Source organism: Haemaphysalis longicornis, unplaced genomic scaffold (genome assembly GCF_048455015.1).
Source record: "Haemaphysalis longicornis isolate Haplotype H1 unplaced genomic scaffold, Haemaphysalis longicornis Haplotype H1 scaffold_3, whole genome shotgun sequence".
NCBI lineage: Eukaryota > Metazoa > Arthropoda > Arachnida > Ixodida > Ixodidae > Haemaphysalis > Haemaphysalis longicornis.
In genome coordinates this window covers 44992660-45018997 of record NW_027526335.1, presented here as the reverse complement: position 1 = coordinate 45018997, position 26338 = coordinate 44992660, and the positions used below count along the sequence as shown (strand labels likewise).

Genomic DNA, 26338 nt, shown 5'->3' with positions numbered 1-26338 from the left:
TTCCAGCTCATAAACTCATGCTTTTATATCTGAGCTCATTAAGCAGTTGTTAGGTTGAACACTATCATCTGTGCATAGATAGCCTCGCTGTTGACGTCTCATTGCTTGTGATGATGACCTTTGCAGTGCAGCGGTGGCCTCTATTACCATGCCAGGAAAACTCCCAAGATGCTTGGTTCATTCACTGTTACACGTATGACGACTCACAGCCTTGTGAACAAATTTACTACATGTGACAATGGCATCAGTTTTTATGCCAGCAGTGCTTTAAGTTACTATAATCACTTGTGATGTTTGGGACGTTTATGAATTGTTACTCTTGCTGTGAAATTTGAGACCATGGCATTCGTTTTTGTGCCAGCTGTACTTATGTTATCTAGTCACTTGTTTAGGTGCATTGCACTGCTCACATTGTTGTGATGGAATTTATGATAAGACAATGGCATCAGTTTTCATGCCAGCAATTATGTTATCTAGTCACTTGTTTTGGTGTGTTTGACTGGTCACATTTTTGTGATTTATAACGAGACAACGGCACCAGTTTTCTTGCCAGCAATAATGAAGTTTATTGTCATTCTTAGACGTTGTATTGCTCATATTTTTGCAATGTTTTTTGGCAGCAGGACAATGACATTTTTATTTTTATGTTTGTGATACTCAAGGTATACTGGTCATATTAAGTTATTTCTTGTACTGCTCACGCATTTGTGATAGAATTATTTACAGCAGGACAATGGCAGTAATTAAAATGCCAGCTATACTCAAGTTACCCAAGTTATGTTATTCTTGAACAAAGTTTTATTTAAGCCTGTGAGGATATGACACAGCCTTTTTGTTTGTGTTTTTTATTGCTAGTGTGAAACAGTTTCTGAATGAACTGAAAATGACAATAAAGCTCAAACTGAAATTTCAGTTTTTCTTACTTGTTCTCATGATTTTAGTTTCGTGGTTTTTATCGAAATTGCCCAATAACAATCTGCAACAGTTCTTCAAGAGCAGTGACTGTGTTTATAAATAAAACACTCGCACTCACAAATGCTATATTAGTTTAGCCTTATTGGGTGGGAAGTATCTGTTGAAGTCATTGTAGAAGCTGAGATCTTCTTAATTAAACTGCTCTTAAAGTCTGCACTCTGTTAATGCAACCACTGGGTGGGTCCATAGGAGGCAGCGAGCTTGCTCTCTGCAACTACTGACCTCCTGTAAGCATTTGTACCGTGGCCAGTTATAAAATAGTAGCAGTTTGAATTTCACGCCCAAGCATTTTGATTTGGAAGCCTGCAATTGTGTCAAATTTGTTCAGGCCATTGTGTGTCCGAGGAAAAGTGCCTCCAAGTATTACCAGCCTTCTTTCCTTCCCAATTGTCCAGTCTAATTGAAGTTGTATTCTCTTTAAAAGTGGTTCCTTCAAAGAAACATTATAAAAGAGGGAAAGAAACTGCTTTTTTTTTATTCAGGGCTCCAGCTGGAGCACCTTGAGCAGTTTAATGGAGTGAGCAGTTGTTTCTGGCAGGATTGTCCAGCAGTAGCTCCAAAATGGTTCCTGGTGATCACCAATGTCACTGTCATGAAGGGCAACAAGGTGCCAGCAATGCATGGTGCATGCAACAGGCATGCATGTGGAAGAGAAACTTTCAGTGCTGAATTGCTTTGCTTCTTCAGCATGCAGTTTTAAAGTGTTAAGTGCATGGTCGTGCATTGAGCATCGTTGGTTTAAGTAGGCCAACAGGAGGCATGTGAAAAAATGACAACAAACTCAGATCGAGTGCAGTGGAGAATTAAAGGCGACAATAGCAAAGAGAAGAAAGGTACAGTGGAAGCATGAACAGAAGAGCGGAAGAGGAGATTATGGAAAAAGAATTATGGGAGAGGGAAGTTCCGCTTACAATATGCTCCACGGTGGCAACCTGCTAAAATGTGGCGAGCACAGCCACCAGCACCATAATTAGAAGCAAAGCACTGCACAGGCGGGAACCTGTCTGCAGTGACTGTTGTGAAACACACCCAAAAGATCCCACTTACAATCTCCCAATTTTAGTGAGGCAATGGGCTGCACAACAAAATGCCAATGCCAGTCACCCTACTCATGGTGTTCTCACAATTACAATACAAAAAAGAAGAGCGGCCTCCAACTACACACACATGCCACTTTTGAACTGTTTGCCTTAATACAGTGCAAATATCTCGCAAGCACCAGAATAGCCACACTCGAATTTCGCATTAGAACGTATCGTGATCGTCGGCAATATTTTGTTTATTTTATTGTTTATGTAATTCCTTATGTTGTTGCAAGAACAGCTCCACGGCTTAGGAAATGGTGATCGCACTTCTGTCAGCCGTATCCCAGATCTTTTTCATGCAAGGTCGCCGTTACGCATTTTCGCAAACTGACAAGCCTAATTCTTATATGTGTGGCGACGTAGTAGTGCATGCAAAAACGAAACGTGGCCAGATAGTACCACCGCTGGGGCCCTCCATTGCTGTCTCATCCCGTCCGTTGGTACTTGTTGGGCCGAGGTGATGGCAAGGGCAATGAAAAATGGCTGGGGTAAGTTAATGACAAGTTGCGCCAATGAAAATGACAAAAATGATCATTGCCTTGCCTTACCTTCGGCAGCGAGTTATGGTTATGAACATGGCACAGGCATAGAATTACCATTAGAGGCAAGATATGGCGATTAAAATGGCAAGGGTGTAGTTTTGCCTTTGGAGGAGAGTTACAGCGGTGGAAATGGGCTGGGGTGTATGTGGAAGAAGGATGGTACGCAACCACTTCGGACTTCTGGTGCTAACTCGTGAGACTGAAACCTTGGGTCTTACCCAGCACCTTGGTAGAATACTTGCAGCAACTCAGAGCGGCGAAAAGGTGAGAGATAAGTGCGATGCTCGCAAACAAAATGCGAGCATCGTGGTTTAAAAAACAAATTCCTGTAGGAGACAGCCTTGACTCAAATTAAGAGGAACAAGTGGAGTTGAACCAGATGTGATGTTGAGGACCGAAAACAGGTACGTGATTTATCCAAGTTAGTCATAATAAGGTAAGAACATCGTGTGGTAAAGTGTCGATCGGGATGACACGGGGTAGCAGCAGTTCAAAGTCTGTAGGGGAGAGGGGCCTTCTGCAAGGCACGCAAAGAGACATGAGCCAGAGGGTTGCACAGCAATGTGGCTTTTTATTGAAATCACAGGCTGCCATCGCGGTATGGCTTTTCTGTCATATATTTACACGTTAAGAATCGAAGGACACGCTGCACAATGCCGGTAACTGAACACACGCGCCTTCATGCAACCGTGTATTACAGCAGGAAACAAGGAAGACGAAGAAAAACAGGCAAGCACAGGTCAGCTGCCGGCGCAACCTGCCGCTCTCAAATCGCCCCCGCCAGTGCAATCCCACACATACACACACACATGGGGAAAAACAAGCGCTTCTGCTGCTTTGTACAAAACACGAGACCACGGCCAGCACGACGCCACAACTGCGGGACACGGGGTTCCCCCAAACGCGGCTTCCTCGGTACTTACGACGGGGGCTCTACAAAAATACTGTTAGGTGGACAGCCGTGATGGGGGAGCGTACATGTTCTACAATGGCCTGTACTGCCTGCAGATCTCACTGTGGGCGCCACAACGGACAAAGAAGGAAGGGTGCGAACACGGCAGCTCCCACACGCACAAACAGCCGGGCACACAGGTGTGTGCAAGCACTTTGTCCTAAACAAACAATATTCACACATTTCTTCACTCGGACAATGCTGTCACACCTCCCCCCAGTGAAAATATTGCGACCAACCTAAAAGCTGCACTAGAGGACTCTTCCCGAGTGTCGCCTTATCACACTACAGCGAGAAGACCAACCCTCGCCTCCTTCGTATAGTGACCTATGTGCTGCCGCAAAACAGGAAGTAATAAATTAAAGTGGAACTCTGAAAGGGGAGGTGGTGGAGAAGAGAATTAAAAAGGGAAATGAAGAAGAAAAAAAGCATGGCAACTGCATAAATATAAACGACGAAAATGGAAAGCGTAATGCACACACGCGGGATTTTCTGCGGGTTAATGGGGATACGTGTCCCTTTGGACACCAATGAGGAGGAAACCAGGTGGTGTTGTCTGCCCTCCCCTGTTGCAAAGATACCCACACCTACACAAAGGTTCCCACTGCACGAAATGGGGCAGACAACAACAACAAAAAAATCCGCATCCAAATTCTTGCAGTTGTGCCAGCCATACGCAGTAATTAGAATGCTAACTTGCACCCCTGCCTGGCTGCAGCATCTTTACTGCCAGGACACTACTTGCGGCAATCTTTTAGTTCTTCACAGAACGGGCTTCAATGAGATTCCTAAGTGTTCACACCTTGTTGCCAACTGTCTCAGGTTTCTCCAGTCTTCCAACTTGTTTAAGGTAATCAAAACGTGTCAAACCGCCAAACGGAAAGAAAACACAAACCACTGTCACTGGCGGAATTTGCAACAGTCGCTAGTGTGCCCTGATGCACCAAATTTGGACCCTTCAAGGCATTAGTGGCATTACTTAAATTCAGAAAACCATAAATGATGCGCTGCTGTTTCTCAAGCGAAATCTCCAGCGGAAGCCAATCAGACGACTGCTTCCTGCTTGGTCCGAACACAAAATACAGTAACTGATAATGCAAGAAAGAAAAAAAAAAAAAAAGAAAAGCTAGGTATACAAGTCTTTTCACCTTTTGTTTAAATTCATGTCCGCAAAGGTAAGAAACATTCTTTTCTCCATTTCTTTGCCTTAATGTCTCACCAACCGTTCTGCACAAGCGTTAAAAGTAAACGTACAATTATTTTGGTAAGAGAGGTGGAAGAAAGAAACCATATCTTGCAGGAAGAATTCAATGTATCAAAGAAAAAATTGGGGGCAACATACATTAACTAGTGCCTTCACAAAAAACAGTGCTGGTAACAGAACAGGGACGCGGGAAAAAGGCACCCGGAAGAGACAAACACTCCAATAAAAGAGGACTATTGCGGGGCCCCCTTCAGGGATCACACAGAGAAACACAGAATCGTCGTAGAGAAGAGGCAGGAATGGGGTGGGGAAACGGAGGTCTTGAAAACCTTGATATGGCACTAGGAGGGCAGTCAGAAAATGAGTCACTGGAGCTCTCAGGCACGCCTCACAGTTTGTCACAGTCATCGGGCGGGTCTCTCGCCAGCCGAGCGTAGCACGCACACACACATTTGCAGCTTTCAAGTGCAGTTCACGACGCTGCAGGTGTTGTTGGTGCTGCACGGGCCCCTGACGCTCACTTATGCAGGGCAAATAACGCTCCGTGATGCACACTACAGGTGACTTATGTACATAACACGTCGTGAACATCGAGGCTGAAGGGATCGAGGGCCCTCAGATGTGGAAGTTCAAGGTAAGATGTCCGTATCACTTCATTGGCTTTCTCCCCTCCCCCCAGCTCACTCATTCATATAGCCATCAAAAGAGAGGTGGCGTATTTAAGATGCTTTGTGAGGAAAAATATCTTCACAAGGGGGACTTTCATTTCTAACTTGGAAGTTCAGGTTGGTCTGGTTGGTTCATTTCTAACTTGGGACTTTAGGTTAGAAGTTCATACGTTGGCCTTTAATGAACAGTTTTGGAATTCCGGGATGAATGCTACCTATGAGGGCCTGTTTTAATCAACATTGTGAAACACCAACTGAGGAAACTAGAGAGGACTAACATAAAGTAATTTAAAAATTAAAGTGAGCTTGACTTATTTTTAATTGAAGTTAGGAACATTTATCTGTTGTGACTTGCACTATCTCACATATTACCTTTTATGTTTGAGCAGCCTCTAAAACTGACTTAACGCTCCCTACATTGGCTTGTTATGCAAAACTGTATTTACAGTCGCGATTTTCGACACGATCAGGACCAGAGATTGCCGAATAACATGAGGTAAAAGGTGTTTTTATGTTTTTACAACAAGCGTGCTGCCCGTGTCGATATTAGCGGTATGAGATAATGCATTTTTTTTTTCTAATAGTGGGAAAGGAACTGAACGACAGCTATTAAAGAGGTCAAATATGTGCAGTAAGCACTTTGCCAGCAATGAATAATTGATGATGCTATCACATCGCTTGCAATTCCAAATTAAAATTTGACGACAAAATCGAGGCATGTCTGTTCATGTGACATGAGACACCAAAGAAGATGAGAAATTTCACCAGAAAAATTTTTTTGACAAAAGTTTCTGGTAGGTACAACAATTCAAGAGAAGGCTTATGTGGTTTGACGACATAACTTAGGTTCAGGCTGCATTTTTACTGCTCACAATCCAACTTTTATCTTTGTTTCTATGACTCGGTGTGAAAACCATTCTGACCTGAAGCTATAACTACGGACACAGCACCTCCGGCAATTTCTGGTGCGTTCCCCATGCTTCTGCACCCTCGCCCCTTTAACTTCGAAGTTCACGACCCCACGACCTCAAGCACAGTTTTCTTCTCGGTGTCTCCTAGGACGATGTCAGGGATCTCCAGGAAGCCGCAGGGGTGGTGCCTGCCCGGAGTGCGGCGAGCTGCTCCTCGCCGAGCCGGATCTTGTCGTCGATCTCGCGGGCGTCCACGAGCAGCTTGGACTTCATGCGCACAAAGTGGTCGTAGTCGGCGTACTCCTGCGGACTCAGGTACTTGCGCAAGAACTGGGCCACCTGGCGGCTCCGCCGGTCGATGCTCTCCTTGAGCCGCCGCGCTTCCTCGTGCTGGCTGCTCAGCTTGTCCCGCTTGGCCTCCAGGGCTCTCTGCACACACCAAGGCCCTCCCCTTCATCAGCACCTCCAGGCCCATGCACTACTACCTTGTTCTCGGGGCACATTTAAGACTAACGGTGAACAACATATGACAAGACAATCACAGTAGGGTGCTCACCAGAACAGCTTAATGACAGCTGGAAGTGCACGCACCTGAAGTAAGTGCAACAACATGTAAGCTTGTCTATTCAGCTTGTCGTCCGTTATGTTCAAATTGTTTGATCTCCACTGGCAGCTTATCAGCAGGCATTAGCCTTCAGGCCTCCAAGACGTACTACAGGACAAACTTTAGACTCAGCCGCACATTTGGATCATCCGTGTGAACGGCTTAATGTTAAGAAGTTGATGTTACTGCATGCACCACTCCAAGCATCATTTCGCAACACTATCCCAGAGCGCAATGATTCATGCCACACAAGGCATATATATAGTGATCAAACATAACCACCTTAGAACAGTTCTCCTAAGTGTCTCCACAAGGTACGATTGATGTTCTGGGCTAACTAGACAACTGTGCTTTAAGGGGAGACAATTTTCGCTCATGAGCCTCACTTATTGCCAATGCTTGATGGTTTGTAGCCTCACATATATAACCCCAGTGCCCACCATGGTACTATCCTTATGGTGTTTTTCACTCACAGCAATTATTTCTGACAATATTTTTAAAAATCAAACTGAATCCTTGAAAAGTCCTTGTACAATTTGACTGGATAGCCGTTTCCCGCAGGGGTATCCTTTCGGCAATATCATTTCTGCCCTCTGCGCACACTTGCATTCAATCTTGACACCTGGTCCTATTTGCAGGAGTGTGCACAAGTTTGTGTTGCGTGGTGGAAATAACTGTTTCCAAACTTCCAAAAGCCTAAAATGTGGCATAGTTCTTGCCCCTTTTTCAAAAAGGCTCAGAAGAAACCGGAAACTAATACCATTGCATATGAGAGCGGGTGACATCTTATCAAGCCAACTTTTTCAACACATGTCAATGTGTGCTTCACTGGGTATTTGTTTTGGGGTATTCTCAGGCTTGGCAAGTGCGCCACTACCTACGCGCACATGTCGGAAACATGTCGTAGGCTTCTGTGTCTTGGGCTGCCTTGACAAGCAGGACAGGTCTCACACAAGAACACACCTATTTGCCCACGTTCATGACCTCCGCTGTTCACAGATGACCACTTCCAGTCGCTCCCTTTCCCGTGTACTCTAATTAGCAAGATGACTGTGGCATGGCATGCCTTTCTCTGCCATAGTACTGTTGCATTCCACAAAATTCCACTCAATCTACTCCCCTCCCTCATCCCCTGTGCCCCTAAAAAGTCAGCATTAAGGCACATTCCCACTGGCGATTTGTCTCGTCGCGCGACGGCGCGCATCGCGAGATGAGGCCTTGAGGTGGTGTTCGCACTTGCGATGAGCAATGATGCGACTGCGTTCAGTGCAGCTGCTTCCCGACTTGTACGACCTCGTTGGTGCGTCAACCATTCGTCGTCAAAGAAAATGATGTAACGCGACAAAAGCAGGTAGAAATAAAACTAAAACACATGCTACTAACCTGGAGCAATGCCGAAAGCATTTGCGGGTTGCAGGAGGAGCAGAAAATAAACTCACGAAGGCTCTTTTCAACATATTATTGCACGAAGAAATGCACACACTTGCTTTCACGCCACAACACCCGCATCACGGCCCACAAATGTCGCTTCTTTTCACAGGCGCAAAGTTCTGACGCCTCCGAACTCTACGCGTGTTTACCAGTCACCGATAGACGAAGAGGCTGCAAGTCAACCTACCGTCTCGCTGTCCACATAGCTCTATACGATGATTACTTGCTTTTACAATCCATAGACGCTTCTCCACACTGATGAGTTCCACGCTATTCGTTGATTATAGTGCACGCGTACGCTGAAGCCACTGACCAAAGAACCGATGCACACGGGAAGTTGCTTGCCGGCCCGAACCGGCGGGTACAGCGATAGCGGGCCAAGCGGCCGAGCGAGCCAGCGGCGGCTCGTCCTCGCCCGCCCGCCCGCAGTGTTTGCATACCGGATGTAAAGAAACGTTTCGTTTCCGGCTACGTCAGCCTACTCCGCGGCCGTGATTGGCTTACCGGTTTTGCGGGGCCGTCGCGCGACGAGGGAATTCAGACCGAGAGCAATCTGCTCCGCCGTCGCAAAGCGACGAAAAGCGACGGCCGGCTCGTCACTTTGCGACATCGCTTTTCGTCGCGCGACGAGGTGAATCGCCAGTGGGAATGTGCCTTTAGTGCCACGTAAGAACGGATTAAGAGTGGCAAAGACAGGCATTAAAGAATATCAAACTTTCCTTATGTGCTGGCAGCTGTCATCAGTGGTGTGATGAGGTGTATTATGTTTGTGTGCTCACCTCCATCCATGCAATAGGAAGCTCAGAAGTGAGAGACATGTAGTGTCAGTGTACTACACAAAGTGTACATGGAGGGGGGACTAACTGACCCTTTCCTGGGCGGTGGGCTCATCGGCCCCCGAGAGTCCCGCGAGGGCGTTGTGCACGCGTGCCAGCCGTCCTGAGAGCGACAGCAGCAGGCTGACGATCTTGTCGAGCTCGTCCACGTGGAGGCGGTACTTGTCGCGCTCGGCGGGCCTGGCCAGCTGGTCGACGCGGCTTCCCAGGGTGCGACCCAGCTGCTCGTTCTGGGAGGCCTCCTCGCGCAGGCTCAGCCGCGCCGACCGAAGCACCTCCAGCTTGCGCGAGATGCTCGCCATCAGCTCCTCCTGCAGGGCACACGGCAGGAGCACGGTTAGGAGCGAGAATAGCAGCAGCAGGAGCAAAGTACTTAACTATTGCGAGATGTGAAAACAGCCACACCACCCTCAAAAAACAGAAAGAGATAGAGGGAGTGACACAGGAAAGTGTAAATGGTATCAAAAGAAGAACACTATTGTACAGGCAAAGTTGAGTAAGCATTTCAATTCACAGACCCTCATGCTTTTGTTTCCTCATACTGCATACCAAGCTAAGTGGCTCGGCTAACCTCACTTTTGCCATTAAAAATATTCTCTCTCTCTATCTCTTTCTCGGTTCCCAGACGATAACACATATGTGGGTCCGTACTCTCAAAAATTACCACCAATTTGTGCACACGAATGCCATAATGTAATAATGCATAATGGAAGTTCCTTTCTGGTGAAGCAAGTTCTGCATATCGTTTGTGAAAAAGATGGGAGGCTTTTATATTCCACTTGAGCCTAGACACATTTGCTTGTTAAGAAATTTAAATAGGGCTGTAGGGGAAAGACTATAACATTTATTTACACTCCCGTGCAGTCTGATCAGCTACTATAAAATTTCAGGCTTCCTGCACTCCGTGTGTGCACTCAACAGTAACAGATGAATCATGTAGGCACAATTTTGGAAACATTATCTAGGGTGCATTTGTACTTGTCACTGAAACGATAAGATGTACTAATCTTTGACCTTTTTCGGATTCAAATTTAGCACAAGCTATAAGTACCTGCACTTTCTTTTTCCTCTAATCTAATGCTTGGAAGTAATTGGAGCTTGGAAGTAATTTAGGAAGTCTGCAGGTTATTTTTGTTGGTTTAGTGACATTTACCGACAATTTCTTTTATTTTATTGGATGAGTGGCTGACCTCTAGTTACGCATTACTTATATCACATTTTCCCTCAAAATTGTTAATTGCACAGCTCGCACAGTGACACAGTACTCAAGTATTTTATGAATGCCCCGTTACTTGACCATATACGGCTAAGCTAAAGAGTCAAATCTGTTTTGTTTTTCTAAAAACGCAGCAATCATTTAACGGAGCACCACACCTTGCGGACGCAAACAAACCGATGCAATTCCAACCAAAATTTCATGCACAGCATCAGCTTCCCTTTACCGGAAATTTGATCAGGACGAACACATTGGAGGCGAAGAAATAGCAGGGCTGCACGTGCCTACCAAGCATTTATCAAGCTTTACTAAAACAGCAAGCATGAAGTAAAGCAAGCAATGGTAAGGACCGACCTTCTTGGCTGTTAGTTCGCAGTCCGAGGCCCACTCCTGCTTGCCAATGTCGGAGCCGAACCTTGTGAGGAATTTGGCCTTGGGCTCCGAGGTCGTGTAGTAGGCACTATTCGCGGGAAGGTTTTCATCCCTGCGCACAACGAGAGGTCGAACATGTCATGTAACCGCATCTTTTCACACAAGTTCACTCCTGAAGCAATTTTATCTGCCCTAACGGTATACTTCTGACTCGTAGATGCAAAGTCTTTAAATACTATTTAGGGATGCGAAAACTATGGGAAGCCCGACACAGCTATTGATGGACATCACGCACTTACACCATCTGTTCATGCTCATATTTCCTCAGCAGTGAGATTTTGCGTGAATTAGAAATAAATATCCACGAAATGCCTCTGCACAACCATCACCCCTGCAAAGCTTGGAATGCAGCACGCAGGTGCTGCTAAGGGGAACATAACTTGTAAAGGGAAACATTGAGAAAACAGTAGGCTCTACTACTTGTGTTAGTTCTCAAGACAAACACACGGCAAAATCAACAAAGAAGGTGTTGGTTTTATTCAAGAATACACCATACCGTATTAGCTTGGCAAATCTCGGAGTTCAAGTAAGACACCCAGAGATGATAACTGTGTAAACTGACTTGAGCTCACAAATTTAAGAATTTGATAGGTGATGTGCTGGCATGTTTCATAGTTGTATCATGAAAATAGCACTGTGTGTCTAGAAAATTCTAGACAATTATACCGGAAGTGCAGTCATTATTTATCCCTTTTCGAGTAAGTAATTTTGTGCACATCATAAGAAGGTTCCCCTCGTTGTACAACATAAGTACCAATAAAAATAGATTAATAAGAATGACGGTGCTGACAATTTCTGTCTCAAGCCACATTGTGGTTCTACGATAAAAAGTGCTAGGTCACAAATAAAAGCTGCCCCGGTTTTGATGCACTCCCAAAATGACCCCAAAGCTCACAAGTTAAAATCTAACTATAAATTTTATTTTGCAGGTCCTAACATTATCCTGATGCTTTGCCCAACTTCTGCATCTACCAATGTTGTAATGGTACGGTAAGGAAAACACAAAAACTCTTGCAGGGCCGCCACATGGGAAACAATTCGTTGAAGACATAGGTTGTATTCACTGGCGAGGCATGCATGCAGACAACCATGAGAGTGCGCCATCACTGGTTACGTAAGGCTCCGCGGGATGGCGCTACTTGTCTGTGCTAAGTAAATGATGTGTGCTGGACGTTCCAAACTCTAGAGCCCCTCTGAATGCAAAGTAATGCCTCGATTCCAATTTGAGTGCGATTAATAACATTTCTGTTGACACCACCGTTGAGAATCGGGTTGAAATGGAGCAGACGACGCACGTCGTTTTCTGCGGCGTGTGAGCGCAGTGGCACAAGTCGCGCCATGTCCGTGGCGCTTCGGCCATGTCCGTTGCCATTTCCAGTGTTGCCACGCGATGAAACTGACAGGTGAATGTTTCAGTGAATACCATCTATAGCGTAGAACACTCAATGCAGGCATTACCAGAACGCAGCACTCCACCAACCTGAGCAAGTTGTTCCCCGTGGCGGGAAGAAGATATGACGAAGTGGTCGGTGGGGAAGGCTGCGGAGACGTGGCCACTGAGCTTTGCCGCCTGGGGAGCGAGTCCAGCTGGCCGTTCTGAGTGGCGTCCGCATCGAACAGGCCCTCCAGGTAGTCGGACATCGTTTTCTGGTTTGCACTGGGCACTGCAAGCGTAAGAGATGGGAAGAACACCACAGATGTGGCTCACAAGTCTGCCAACAAACCTTAGAGAGAGGATGTACATTGTCTTCTGAGGTTAAGCCTTGGTAGATAATGTCGCTGCAGAAGCGCTTTACCACAAGCTTACAAGAGGCAGAACTTGTAACCCAGCGTGCACTTGCACTCCAAGGCAACAAAAATGTTGACTCAGCAACACTGGTGACTTTTGGAAGTTTGGCTAGAAGCGTGATTTGGCCAGCTTTGTCACTTTAAATTTTCCTATTGCATTTCACTGTGACGCTTACACGCGAGGATATTTTAGGCAAGGGATACGTGCATTGGTGGGGAAGCTTCTCTTGACAACAATGGTATACTACATTCAATGAAATTTAATGTTGCAGCTGATGCACCTTCTTGGCGTTGCTGCCATATGACTGTTAACCCATTGTTCAAAGAAGTACACAGCCTATGTTGTTCACGAACCCATTTATGAGTGGGAACCATATTCCTTCAAAGCTGTAATTTAAGAAGTAAAACACCACCTGCTGTAATGCTAACTGCACGCGCTGCACTTCTATTACAGAACGTGCTTTTTGGCATTGTGTAATTCTCAAATGGCACATTAGGGTGGCATAAGAACTCAGTGTTGGGAAATTTATTAAACAGAATAACTCTGCACAACAGGCCAAAAGGAAAACCACTTGAAGGTAGAGGGATTAATAGAGATAAGGAAGGACAAAAAGAAAACAAGATGAAAGAAAACAAAGGAACAATAAAGTTGGCCCAAAAAAGTTATCCCATAATAAAAATTATGAGAGCAAATTTATACAAAGCAAATGAGGAACAAATAAAAGAAAACAAAATAAGAAGAGGAGTTTCGGGGGTTACAGTAAGAAAGGAAGAGGGAGAGAAACGACAAAATGGTGAAAAGAAGAAGGAGAAAGGAAGGAAAAAGGGAAGAAAGCAAGGGAAAATATGAACACGGACAGATGAAGGAGAGAGGGAGTGAATATCTGGAGACTGGAAAGGGACCCAGGAGGGCCCCCGAGGACACTGCAAGGTGCAGGACAGAAAATAGAGAGGTAAAAGGAGATCAAAGAGCCGGAAAAAAAAAAAAAAAAAAAAAAAAAAAAACGACCCCTTGTCCACGGTCTCACCTCTTCTTCGCACACGTGCGGTAGCGTTTAGTGGATTTTAGACGATGGCTGCTGGGTTGCTCCTAGCTACAATAACACATAATTCTTGCAGCGCATAAGGCCAGAGGCCACATTTAATGTACCGCGAAATCCGTCTTTTCTACTCGTGGTGCCGGGCATGGGACAAGCAAGCGTAAGCAAGCGCAGGAATGAAGAAAGCGGGCCACGGCCGCAGCGTGAGCCCTTATCCCTTCAGGCGGCTCCCCTCTGCCTCCGCCCTCCCTCCCTGCCCTGACTCACCCACTCGCGCTTTTGGTGCGATACTCTGACAACACCTCCTTCGAACAACTTTCCTCCTTAACCACACACGCACACAGCTACGACCACAGCGACCCACAAATCAACCGAACCGCGGTTTGCTTGTAGCACGTTTCGACTGTACGAGCAGAACAGCTGGGCATAGTTGGACGCAACGCGGGCGAGGGCCGTTGTACGCTGCGAGCTGCAGGCTGGACGTCGCACGATTAACCTGTTAACGGCTTCGCTAAAGCATCTGGTGGATTTATTTTTTTCTTTTTACTGTACCGCAAGGAACCCCTAACGCATTAATCCGCATGCACGCGGCCCGGGCAAGTCCCATTTCTCAGCGTGTGTGTGTGTTGTGTGCGTGTCCGTAGGCAAACTTTAAATGTGTTGTCACACAAATGCGGCGCCAGCAGCGATGACCCGGGTGCAGACAGTAAATAAAAATAAGCCAAGACGTGCCAGCTGTTGTCGTTTGAAAGGTGCCAAGTGATGGGCATCGCGGGGCGCAGTGGGGAATTCCCAGCGGTCGGAAGGCGGCGGCTTTTGAGAAATAAATGTCCAAACGCTATGCGCTTTTGTGAGAATACCAGAACGTACACTGCTAAATTCTGGTAAGCACACATAAAGTTTCGTCTCTAAGGTGGTCAACGCTTTCCGCACGTTACGAATTTGACATAAACGAAGATCTTTTTTTTTTTTTTTTTGCAATTTTACGGCTATTATGAGCTGGAATCGGCTTCTAAAAACAAAACCACTCCTAAACTATAACGAAATCGACGTCAAACGTGTTCAGTTTCGTCGAGATATGCATAGCATTTGAAAGAGTGCCCGAGCCGAGATAACATGCGGCGTACAGGAAATGGGTGCGGTCTGTGGGACGACGCTTCCATAGATAGTTCGGCCGTGATAACGCTGCAAGTTCCCTCGTTGCCGCTGGTCTTTACGCGAGCGAGCACTCCGTCGTTTGACGCGCGCTGCCGTCTGCATGATCTCTGCCAGCCTTCTTCTTAGTCCTCACTTCCGTGCCTGGCTAGCCTGTTGGGCCAGCGGCGAGAGAGGGAGATTCCCCGCAAAACGAGAGCAAGCCGTGATGAATGGCGGAAGCCCGTCACGTCCCTCGGGACCGCCCGTATCTCGGAAGCCGCCAGTGCCTTTTCTCGTCGTCGCCTCCGAATCGATATCCGCGGTCGGTGTACCAGTCTCGCGTACTCTGCGCGTGTACGTGCGTCCCACGTGCGCAGTAGTAGGTATGTACGCACGCACTAACGGCAACGCGAGAGATCTATGGGAGCGCTCCTTTTTCGCAGCCAGATAAACGATTTCGTCCCCTGTCAGGTTGGCAAAACGAAGGCAGCGCCCTGAAAGGGCCTGCTCTGCATTGCCTAACGCCAGAATGGAAGCTAGGTCGCAGAAGTCTGCACAAAGCCTCGTTCGTGCTCTCTCTCTTTCTCTCTATCTCTCTCCCGCTAAAGCTTCATCGTCTGCCCTGGTGTCACCGCCGAATAAAGACTAATTTTCTGGCTCTAATCTTCGGCCCCTGTTCACCTCACACCCCGTATGTTTTGGGTTTGAAAAGACACCTTTTTTTTTTGCACCTCCGAAACTACGGTGTCTCGTACTACCCGCCGCGGTGGCTCAGTGTCTAAGGCGCTGTGCTGCTGAGCACAAGGTCGCGGGTTCGATTCCCGGCCGCGGTGGCAGCTTTTCTGATGGGGGCGAAAAGCAAAAACGTCCGCGTGTACGAGATTTCGGCGCACGTAAAAGATCCCCAGGTGGTCAAAATTAATCCGGAGCCCTCCACTACGGCGCGCCTCATCGCCTCCGTTGCGTCGGCGCGTTAAACCCTACAATAAATCAAATCAATCATCAACGTTGTCTCGTAGCATCTGATCTCCAATACGACTAGTGTAGATTGGGGGGAAATGCGCACAGCTGCGGCTAGGCATGTCTTATGAGGCACGCCGCGGTGGCCCAGGTTAGGTTGTGTTGCACTACCTAGGGCCCTACAGTGCGAACACCAGCTGGTTCGTGTGGGTGAAGACTTCAGTGCACAGGACGCGGGAAGAAAACTGTGGGGGCACCCCAACAATTATTAGCATGCGTAAATGCGAGATCATATTACTGTCGCCGAGTGTGTCACTGAGATACGTCGTCATCTAGTCATATCATCCGGGGCGCAATCAAAGGACGCCACTACTACCCCACATCTTTTGCCGGCACCCGCCAACCGCACAAGCTAGTCAGGGTGACATCATTGGGGGAACGACAGGAACTTGGCTGGTGAGTCAACACTCCCTCGTCCATTTTCTTTAATCTGTCTGAACTGGAGCTAGAATTGTCATGGTTATTATTCCGACCTGACATTCTCACGAATCGACCGAACTTGCATCTCGTCTTCATTAAGTTCGGTGTAAAGCTAATGCAGCGTGCCGAATAATCTGCTGTACAAGGAACGTCACTATGGCCTAGAAATTTCTGAGACAGGCTGCATACAAGTTTTGTTCCAATGCAAGCATATGAAACTACCCCTGAGTGAGAACACTTAATCTTGGCCATGTCCTCTCAGGTACAGCTCTCTCTCTCTCTCTCTCTCTCTCTCTCTCTCTCTCTCTCTCTCTCTCTCTCTCTCTCTCTCTCTCTCTCTCTCTCTCTCTCTCTTTCTCTCTCTCTCTCTCTCTCTCTCTCTCTCTCTCTCTCTCTCTCTCTCTCTCTCATCCGCCTGGCGGTCAAGAACTCGGCTTTGTCTGCCGGTCGTGCGGAGTCTGGCTCACTCTAAGCGTACTTGAAATATTAACCCGGACGGTTCACGGAATTAACAGAGACAGAATGAACTGAAGGGCGAAAAAAAAAAAAAGCCTAGAAGCACAATAAATTGCTAGCAAGGAAAGAGCGCTTCGTGGCGGGAAGATGTGCGAGCAGGGCATAATTTAAAACGCCAGGAACAAAAACAACAAAAAGCGTGTAAGGGTTGGGGGTGCGAAAAACTGACTGCGAGCTTAGCCCTCTTCATGTCCTGCTTTTTCATATCTTTTTGTTGGCCTAAGCCATGTGCAGCCACTCCATGAGCGCACAATCGCGGAAGCACAACACGAGGGGCGCTAGCAGGTGCTTCCTGTAGCCGACTTGACGCAAAGCAGCCTCCAGTGCCTAAAAAGAAAGCGGGGGAAAAAGCACGCATCGCGACCGAAGCGCATCCGGCCCCCGAGCGGAACACGTAAGCGCTTATGAGGTTCTTCGCAGCGTCACCGCATATCCCACTCTTGCGTGATGCAAGGACTCCAAAAATAGCTTCATCCCGAGTTACTTAAAACCAGCGAAAGAGAAGGCAAAGTGCGTGAAAACGGCAATGTTCACACATGAGGGCGGAACACTTCAGGGAAGCAAACTGCGCCGTGGCAAGTCGCACGCAAGCTCCTCGTGCACCCCTCCACCTTATTTTTCCTTTTTTTCTACGCTCGCACCGGCGAGTACGGAGAGGGGCAGGCGTTCCTCACAAACGAGATTAAAAGCGAGTCGGCTTCCCTTTGTGCTTCTCGGCGACGAGCGTACCCGCCGTTCTTTCCGGCGAACGCCTCCACGGCGACGCCTTTTCGCCGGGGTTGCACCGCGCCGCCATTTGCTTTCTCTACCTCGCGTAGGCGAGCGAGTTGCCTGGTTGAACTAGCGTCACTAAATGAAGGCGTAGCTTATTTAGTGACGCTAGGTTGAACCGAGTAGGTGTGTTTACTCTACGACACAGCCACAGACGTTCAGGCCACCGGCATCCGACCTGCTCACTACGTTGGGAACCGTTTCCCTCGATCGGGACAGGTGCGGAAAAGGACAACGCGACCACGCTAACAACGTACCGCAGTGTGCAGAAATCAACCCATTACGTAACCGGACGTTCACACCGAAGCTCACAACGCCTTGTCGCGGCATTAAGCAGGGGGCACCAAACCGAAGCGCTGGGGAACAAGAATTTCCTGTTAGCGCTGAGCAGGAAAAGGCAGCAACTGAACGTCACGCACTGAAGTTGGTGTTTGTTTTCGCGTGTGTGCTGGCTTTTCCTTCCCTATAACTGGGAGGGCTTTTTTGTTTTTTTGCTGCGCTGTTCCGACGGGAAGAAAACAGAATTGCGCGAGAAATAGTGCAGGCGGCTGGCAAGGATTGAAAGCCGAGACGGTTGTTTCCCTTTCTTCGTCGCCTGTGTTTTCCTCGGCGGCGATTTTTTTTTCTGGGCGCGTGCGAAAGGGGGGACGGGGAGGGTTTCCGTTATATCACCAACCCTATTCTCGCGTGCAGGAATCAATGCGCGTTCGATCAAGTGCGCGCGACGGCTCCTGCAGCCGTCGCCCCGTCGGTGCTCTCTTGCTCGCCCTTTCCGCAGAAACCGCGGTGCGTGAAGGGCCACAGGGCCGTCTACTGTGGCGTCACCACCGAAGAGGGAAGGCTTCCTCGCGTCGAGACTTCTACGAGCTGTTTTCAGAATCCGTACGCTGACGTACCCGTCGTGTTTGTTCCAGAGATAAATGCGCGTCCACTGTGACCTTTCCTGGACTGCTTGTGAATGGCGGAACAGGGTTTTCTCGGTTGACGCGTGCCCATTTTCGCTATCGTCATCCACTACCAATCAGACGTCCTGCTCTCAGAGGCCGATAGAACGACGGAAATAGGGCGACGACCACTGCGTGCTCGTCACGACAACAGCTGCGCGCACACGTAAAAAACAGACAGCGGTCGCTTTTCTACCTCCTAACCTTTTGACGAGATGTGATTGCCGTAGCGAAAGTATGCGGGGAACGTGGAAATTTTTTTCTTTCCCTGCAAAGCACTGACTGACGCGAGCGTATACGCGTGTCTATAGGCTATACCCTGTCCAACAAACGCGTAACAAACACGTCCTGCTCCTACACGTCACGCATGAGTACAATGTCCAGTGCATAGCACAAGGAAAAAAATCAAGATAACGAGATCAGCTCACGGTGCATGCGTGTCTTTGATCTTGATCACGTCTTTTATACATCTACCGATCTTGATCACGTCTTTTATACATCTACGAGTGATCCATGTAAATCCATCAGCATTCATTAAGAGTTTTTGTTCGCGTTCGTAGGGTATATTGTTCTCTCTACGGCCTCATGAAGTTCCCCTAACGGGCACATTCACGCAGGAACTAGGCGACGCACGTAATATCCGTGTACGTCTGTCCTGATCTCTACTCGGGCGCGCTAACGACTGTACACCTACGAGACAGTGAGATGACACTGCGTCACAGCCTGCCCCATCACCGCAGCTCGTACATTCAGGCGGCTGCGGAGCCACTTATCGCGACCCCAAAAGTAGCGCATATAACGACGACGCCGAAGGCCAAATGATGCTCGATAGCGTGCGCGATAGAAAGGACAACGCGACCCAGTTCCACCCAACTACGGCGCGTCCGTGTACACGAGCGGTGACATGTCCAGAGAAAGCGACCCGGAGATACGCACTGTTTCCTCGCGCGTTTGTTGCGCTCGCACTGGCCGCGTCCGTCGCAGCGGAGCGCGCGGAACAAACACCTCCCAGATGCGAAGGCCTCGTCGTCACAGTACGACCGACGAATGCTTTACGTCGCTGTTAATGATCAAAGCCAACAAACAAGCGTCACAAGGTACGCGATGAGGCGTTCAGTAGTCGAGGACAAATGAACTGGTGGTGAGACTGCAGTTAATCGGCTCTTCTCTAGAAGGTGTCGTCGAAACGCGCGAGAGCGCCCTACTTATACGGACAGCATGTGCGACACTTATAGCGGCGCTCTCTCGATAATGCCGCCTTCCTCTACTTGGCGACGGAGAGCTAACGGTGGCCTGGCGGGGCAGGTACGGCACGCACCGCGTTCGCTCCGTTCCACCTGCGTCCGAACAACGTGTACCGCAGAGATTAAAAACAACGGATTGCCAGATACGCAAGCGGGCTCTCACCCCGTTCAGCGGGCTCCGGGATTTTTCCATTAACGAGCGCGTTGGGATGCCGTCGCTTTTTGTGGTGCGGATGGCTCGACGGCCCCGCTTGGACATCTCAGATCCATAAAATGCAACGGAAGGTGCAACGATGTTTACGGCGAACACCCGGTATCGGACATCTTTGCGTACCGCAATAAAAATCACCGTTTGGGAATGTCGCGGAAGTACAATACGCGTAACTCCGATGTTTACGAAGGGGAAAAAAAAGGTCGGCATCCACCTACATTGCAGCCACACAGCCACAATGCAAAGAAGGTATACAGCTTCCTCAGAAGACGTGCAACTTGAAGAGAGAATGCTCCACGGCTCTTTGTCCGACTGGGGAGTTTTTTTCTTGTGGCTGTAAGGCAGCATTGTAGGTGGATGTCAAATTTTTCGTTTGCAGAAAACTAGCCCACTTTGAGAGCTTAGGTCAAGTTATTCGACTAACTGCACGGCTTCTTACCCGGGGCCGTAGGCGTGCGCCCTCAGCTGATGTCTGCAATTACGGGCCAGCTACAGCTTTGTGTGTGTGTATTTTTTTTAAACTCCGGACGAGACGAAAGGTGCACGCGCTGTGAATGCTCCGAAACACATGTTTCAAGCTCAAATATTACTTCCGGTTCCTGTCGTCAATCGCCGCTTTCCAGTAACAGGAAGGGATTATTAGCATTGTCAATTTAAACATACATCTAAAATATCAAAAATAGAAAGTTCCAGCCTGCACTTTGGGCTACTAAAATCGGAGTATCAGCTCACTTCGAACACACAAAAATACCGTCAATTTGCAAAAAAAAAAAAAAAAAAAAAGAAGTAGTATAAAAATGTATGTATGCATATATATATAAAGTTATGTGGCGGCAGAACAGATGGGCGTATACATATCGTAGCGCGTAGTAGACATTAAACTCTCACCACACTGCCCCTTACTAAAAATCCACGCTAAGTGGCGGCTGGATGTGTCAAAGCGAACTCACCGAGCAGGGAGCGCAGCGCGGCGTCGCCGAAGCGCGAGGCGAAGTCCTGCGAGAGCCGCTCGCACTCCACCTCCTCGCGGCTCTTGACCGCGCCGGAGGCTCGACCGCAGCGGCGCAGCTGGACGACGCAGCACGAGTCGCCGTCGTCGGGTCCCGTCGTCTGCGTCGCCGAGTTGGTCCGGCGGCAGGCCGCGGCACTGCTACTCGCCGGCAGCACCGAGGATGGTGACGACGACTGGTCGCAGCAACCGTTGCACGCAACCGGCGACGACAACTCGCCGCCGCTGGTCACCGAGTTGTTGTTGTTACTAGAGACGGCTGTGATGACGCCGGTGCTGTTGGCGTTGCTGTTGTTGTTGTTCAGAGAGTCCGTAGAGGGCTCGTCGCAGTGCGGCGGCGTGCCGGACTTGGGGCCTGCCTTGCCCGGAGGGTCCTGACTAGCGCCACTGCCCGGGGTTGGCCACGACGACTGCGGAGGAAAGCTGAGCGGCGACGAAGGGCACGACGAGGCGGGGGACTCTGAGCTGGCCTCCTCGGAGGTGAGCTCGGAGCCCTGGTCGGAGCCCGGGCACGAGTCCGGTCCCGAGTCGGCCGCCTCGCCTCCGCCGTGGTAGCTGCGCCGGTAGTTGCCCTGGAAGCCCTGCCGACCGGGCTTGCGCTCGGTCCGGTACCACATGTACGAGTTCTTGGGGTACACCCTGCAAGGAGGAGAAACAGGGCGGATAAGATAAACTGCTTATCGCCAACACACAAAGAAAATTTCAAGCTTTCGAAGTTGCGCTCGTTATGATCACAGAGACAGACACAGGAAAAAAAAAAAAAAAACAAAAAAAAACAACGTAACCTTCACGAGAAGACGTGTACCGTATTTGTTCGATTATAAGGCGAGGGTGCAGTTTGGACAGTTAAAGAAATCGCCATATATATGTACAGAGCTTCGAATATAAGGCGGGTTATGACTTTGAGACTACGAATTTTGGGGGAAAAAAAAAGCTCGCCTTATATTCGAGTAAATACGGTACGTTTTTTTTTTCCTGTGTCCGTCTCTGTGACCATAACAAGCGCAACTTACCTTCAAAAGCACGTTACACCAACTAGCCCGACATCAAGCTTTACTGAAAATATCAATCTTTCCCTTTCCCTCAACATTCCCGCTTGTAAGCTCACTCACTCTACTGACTCAGACTTGGCGCAATACTGATTTTGTGCTTGATTCACTATGCATTATAATTACGCAGTGCCGAATAGCTGCGTTTCTTCAGCCGATGCAAAATAACATCAGCACAGTAAAATTCCGTAACAGCGTTGACCCAGCGTTGGCTTGCCACAGGAGCATGCATAGCACTCTAATCACATAAGCGACGGCGCTATCTGCGAGACTCCCTCAGACATCTCGTTGGCCTCGACAAAGGGGCACCCCGATACTGCGCCAAGACAAAGAAGGAAGCCAGAGAAGATTAACGTGTATAGAGCCATGGAAGATTCCGTGCTGCTAGCCACTACCATTTTCTTAAAACAACATGTTCTGGGCCCGAGCTAGCTGTGTAGGCTCCCTCAATACAAATTAACTGGTGACACAGGATTAATAATATACGACTTTAATTTACGGCAATCCCGTCGTTCAGCTTGATTACAATGCACTCCAGTGACCCATTCGTCCCGTCAACAAAGCAAATTCGGCGAATGACAGCACTGTGCACGCGATTTGACACAAAAATGTGATCTGTGCAATGTCATTGCGCAATGCAGAACACCATGCTTGCATTGCGTGACGCCACAGCGCAAAACGAACTATGTAGTCAAACCGCATTCTCGACATGTTCATTGGCCGAAATTACGTTGTTGGCAGCACTGATTGGTCAATCGAGTGCCTTGTGGTGAAGCTGAAGCACAGGATTATCTCAGTGTACCATCTCCCACAAAGAGTTGCACGAGAATATTATTTATATGTTAACAGTTCCTATGTACGTTACACAAAGTGAATAATGCAACAATTTTACACACATTGACAGCAGGCAGTTACTGCTCGTCAAGCGCAAGTACAAATGGTCATAACAAGCCACGTAGCCAGTATGAGCCGCTCTTAGCGCGCAGCCCGTTCCATAAACGGCTAAGAATTCCAACTAATCAAAATCTCCAAAAAGAGCGAACTGCGATTCTAAATCCGAGCAATTAGGAAAAAACATAACGCTGCGATGCTCAGTAACAACGCCATTGTTGCTGGGGGCGAGAAACGGATGCCTCCGAAAGCATGACGCTGCAAGTAATTTATTGACGTATACGGACAGTACGCGAACGCCGCAACGCGAAAAACGCGCCCATACGGAAGCGTGTAAATTAGAGCGATGTTCATCGATCACTAATTATTATCTTTCCTGGCGCACCAATTCCGCATCGCACGAGCCCACGGAGAGGAAGGAGCATGAAAAGTATCCATGACGAGAATACCTTTCATACCAGAACACATTATTGGAATTGTAAAGCTCGAAAATGATGCGGCAGCGAATTAGTTACAGGAACGCTGATGCACTGGAACGACCCATTGTCCGCTCACAACCAGGGCGCCCCATCACAAAGGATCTCCTCGGACACGGAGCGGGTCGGTTCCTTTGTGAAGCTGCGCAGAAAATTGGAGACAGATGAAAGCGAAACTATGCGCGCGCCTTCTTCTTTACCTCTAACAAAGAACGTAAGCATCGAGGCGAGATCAGGCTTTGGTTTGTGCTACTCATATAGCTGTTTTCTTTAGAGCGCGGCACATTATTAAGTAGACGATCTTTGTGCGCGTTGAAGGGCGTGCCGTTGCATAAGTCGGAGGCGCTCTAATGCGCGCCCCGTGTAATACGTGTTACAAAGGAACACGCGTATCCGACCAGGTCAAATTATTTTAAAGCCTCTGTTCGACGACGGGAGCCCTATTGAAATCTCAGTTTGGAAGATGCGCGTCTCCTTGATGATGCCGCACGAGGCAGCGGCGAGAAAAGCTGAGGTGGCCCCACACCGCAGCATAAAATTGAGTAAATGTGTACAGACATATTAAGTCTTACAGCGATGTCTGGATCAATGGGAGTTTTTAGGAGCGCAAATATGGTGCCGAAACTGCGCGCTTGTTTTCAACAATGACAAAATGAATAGGCTAGATTTCCATTTCTGTTCCTTGTTCCATTCAATCGTTTTCCCGTGCAAAAATAAATAGCTCTCGCGTTATAACCTAAAATTCTCGTAGGGAAGAATAAATAGGCCAGGTTTTCGTCTCTGTTCCTTGTTCCATTCAATAGTTCGCCCACGCAAAATAAATAGCCCTGGCGTCATAACCTAACTCGCGCGTTTTTGACGGCGCCGCGGAAATTCAATGCTAGCTCCCTTGCTGCCCCACTTTTCCTTGTTTTCTTTTTGTTTTCATTTTCCTGCTTCACCACGTCGATCAAATCGGGACATATCGATCAAAACTGGGACGCATAAGAGAAAGCAAACTATTGCAAATCTAATGCTCCCACGGAACAATTGGCCAAGTTAGGATATAATGGTATCGATGGGGCAAGGAAGCGCTTGTTCAAAATACTAAATGACGGTTGCATGTTCAAAGCTCTTTTTAATGCTTTTTTTTTTGCACCCAAGTACTAAGGTAGACACCCAATCCGGCTAACCTCCTTACCTTTTCTTTTTGCGTTTTCCCCGTCACTTTTCACGTCAGCTAAACACAAAAGGAACATTTGCAGCCGTTTCAGTTCCCTTGCATCAAAAATTAAAATAATATTTTTTGAGCAGCGACGAAGCTTAATTTTTAATCAGGAGACGCAAAACGTCTCAAAAGGGCATTCCGAGGTTTCAGTGGCTGGCTCCGAGACGCTTTTCTGCTACTCCAGTTGGAGTTAACACCTACAATAAATCGATACCCCGCGCGCGCGCTCCGTCTTTGGAAAACGTCGATGGCGTTGCGCCGCGTGTGTTGCCTCCAAAATCTCTCACCTGTCTGCTATCGTCTACGTACGGTCCAGAGAACCATGTCTATTAGAAGATCCGACTCAGTCTCGTTACGCACAGTTCCGCCAGCTTGGAGAAATTCGAACGATCCGAATGCATTCGACGAGGAAATACCGGGCGCTAAGAGGACGCGCACCATCCTCGCAGTCCCGCCATAAGCGCATGCAGCGTGCGTGACGGCCTGCCAGGAAAGAGTTTATTGACACGGCCAACTGACACCCGACAGGCTTAGGCAGCTCACAGGACAGGAAACACGCAGGGAAGGCCGCCCTACGAAAAGATTCCGCTAGGAAAGCTTTCATCATGTCCAGAGCTTCTCTACAGTGTATTGCCTGTATATATATATATATATATATATATATATATATATATATATATATATATATATATATATATATATATATATATATATTATATATATATATATATATATATATATATATATATACACACACATTGTGAGCATGTGTATGCGCAGTCAACATTATTGGGAAATTGTAGCGCCGTAGGACTCTTCTATGATTGTGGCCAATCACCATCATCAGTTGGTGGGGCAAATCTCTCATCTGTACATGCCGTTATATCGTCATGTGTACATGATGATCATCAATATATATATTCTCCCGTGTTCGGCGCCCATCGCACGCGAGGGAGGAATGACCGAGTGCGTCTCGTGGGTGTACGCGCATCCCTGACCGGCGCAAAGGTTCACCGGGGCCGCCAGTTGCGTTTGGGTGCTCGTGTGGCTTCCAGCGTTGCTGCCCCCTCCTCCCCGCTCTGCCGGGCTCGGAGGGACTTCCGCTTCCACCAACCACGAACCTCGACGCGAAGCCGCGTTCCTCCGCCCAAGCTTTCTGCAGCCAACGTATGCGGCAAACATTCCTGCGCGCAGACCCTGCCGGGCTGACCCGTGCTCCCACGCGCGTGGCCCAAGTCGAGCCCCCCGTGGAAGGAGAAAGCCAGTCGGTCTCTGCCTCCATCTCGGCGCACGATCACTCGATTTCGGCCGCCCCCCGACGGCGGTGCTGCCAGCGCGATCGCAGCACTGGAAAAACTCGCTGCGCATGCCAAATGAAAATGGAGATCGACGCGAATGTGCTTACAAGGCTGGGCTTCTGAGTGCCTCTGGTGAAATATGTTCGGTATATGACACAGGTGGAAATCGACACAGGTGCAGAAGTCCTACCGGCACGATAAAATGATCGAAGGTCTAGGTTTCTGCCTCAGAAATACACAAAGAAGGACTTGGGAATGCCACTGGCCAAGATTATTATATATAGGTCGTTCCTTTTCAGGTTTTATATATTTTTATAAATGGAAGGGGGGGGGGGGGTGGCAGAAATCGGGTGCTAATTTTGGAATGATAATCGAGGAGAGATCGGGTTTTTGTATAACCATTTCAAAATTCGAGGTGAACTTACAGATGTGTTAAGTAATACACCCAGTGTATGTTAGAA

General features: G+C 48.2%; 2 protein-coding genes across 5 annotated transcripts in view; one reads left to right on the top strand and one right to left on the bottom strand.

The window, feature by feature from the left end:
- Nucleotides 1-887, top strand: part of LOC144174369 (structural maintenance of chromosomes protein 3-like) — a 51213-nt gene extending 50326 nt beyond the window's left edge. Inside the window, exon 32 of the mRNA XM_077703038.1 lies at nt 127-887. The gene's annotated coding sequence lies outside the window, so the exon portion shown is untranslated. The remainder of the gene's footprint in view (nt 1-126) is intronic.
- A 2266-nt stretch (nt 888-3153) lies between these two features.
- The window catches only part of Shrm (shroom), a 495848-nt gene continuing 472663 nt past the window's right edge, over nt 3154-26338 (bottom strand). For all 4 annotated transcript variants that reach the window (XM_077703030.1, XM_077703031.1, XM_077703032.1 and 1 more), the window contains 5 exons: nt 20898-21595; nt 12337-12520; nt 10779-10908; nt 9241-9519; nt 3154-6766 (listed from right to left, as the gene is read on the bottom strand). In XM_077703030.1, coding sequence (XP_077559156.1) covers nt 6482-6766; nt 9241-9519; nt 10779-10908; nt 12337-12520; nt 20898-21595 — 1576 coding nt within the window. In that variant the 3' untranslated portion in view covers nt 3154-6481. The remainder of the gene's footprint in view (nt 6767-9240; nt 9520-10778; nt 10909-12336; nt 12521-20897; nt 21596-26338) is intronic.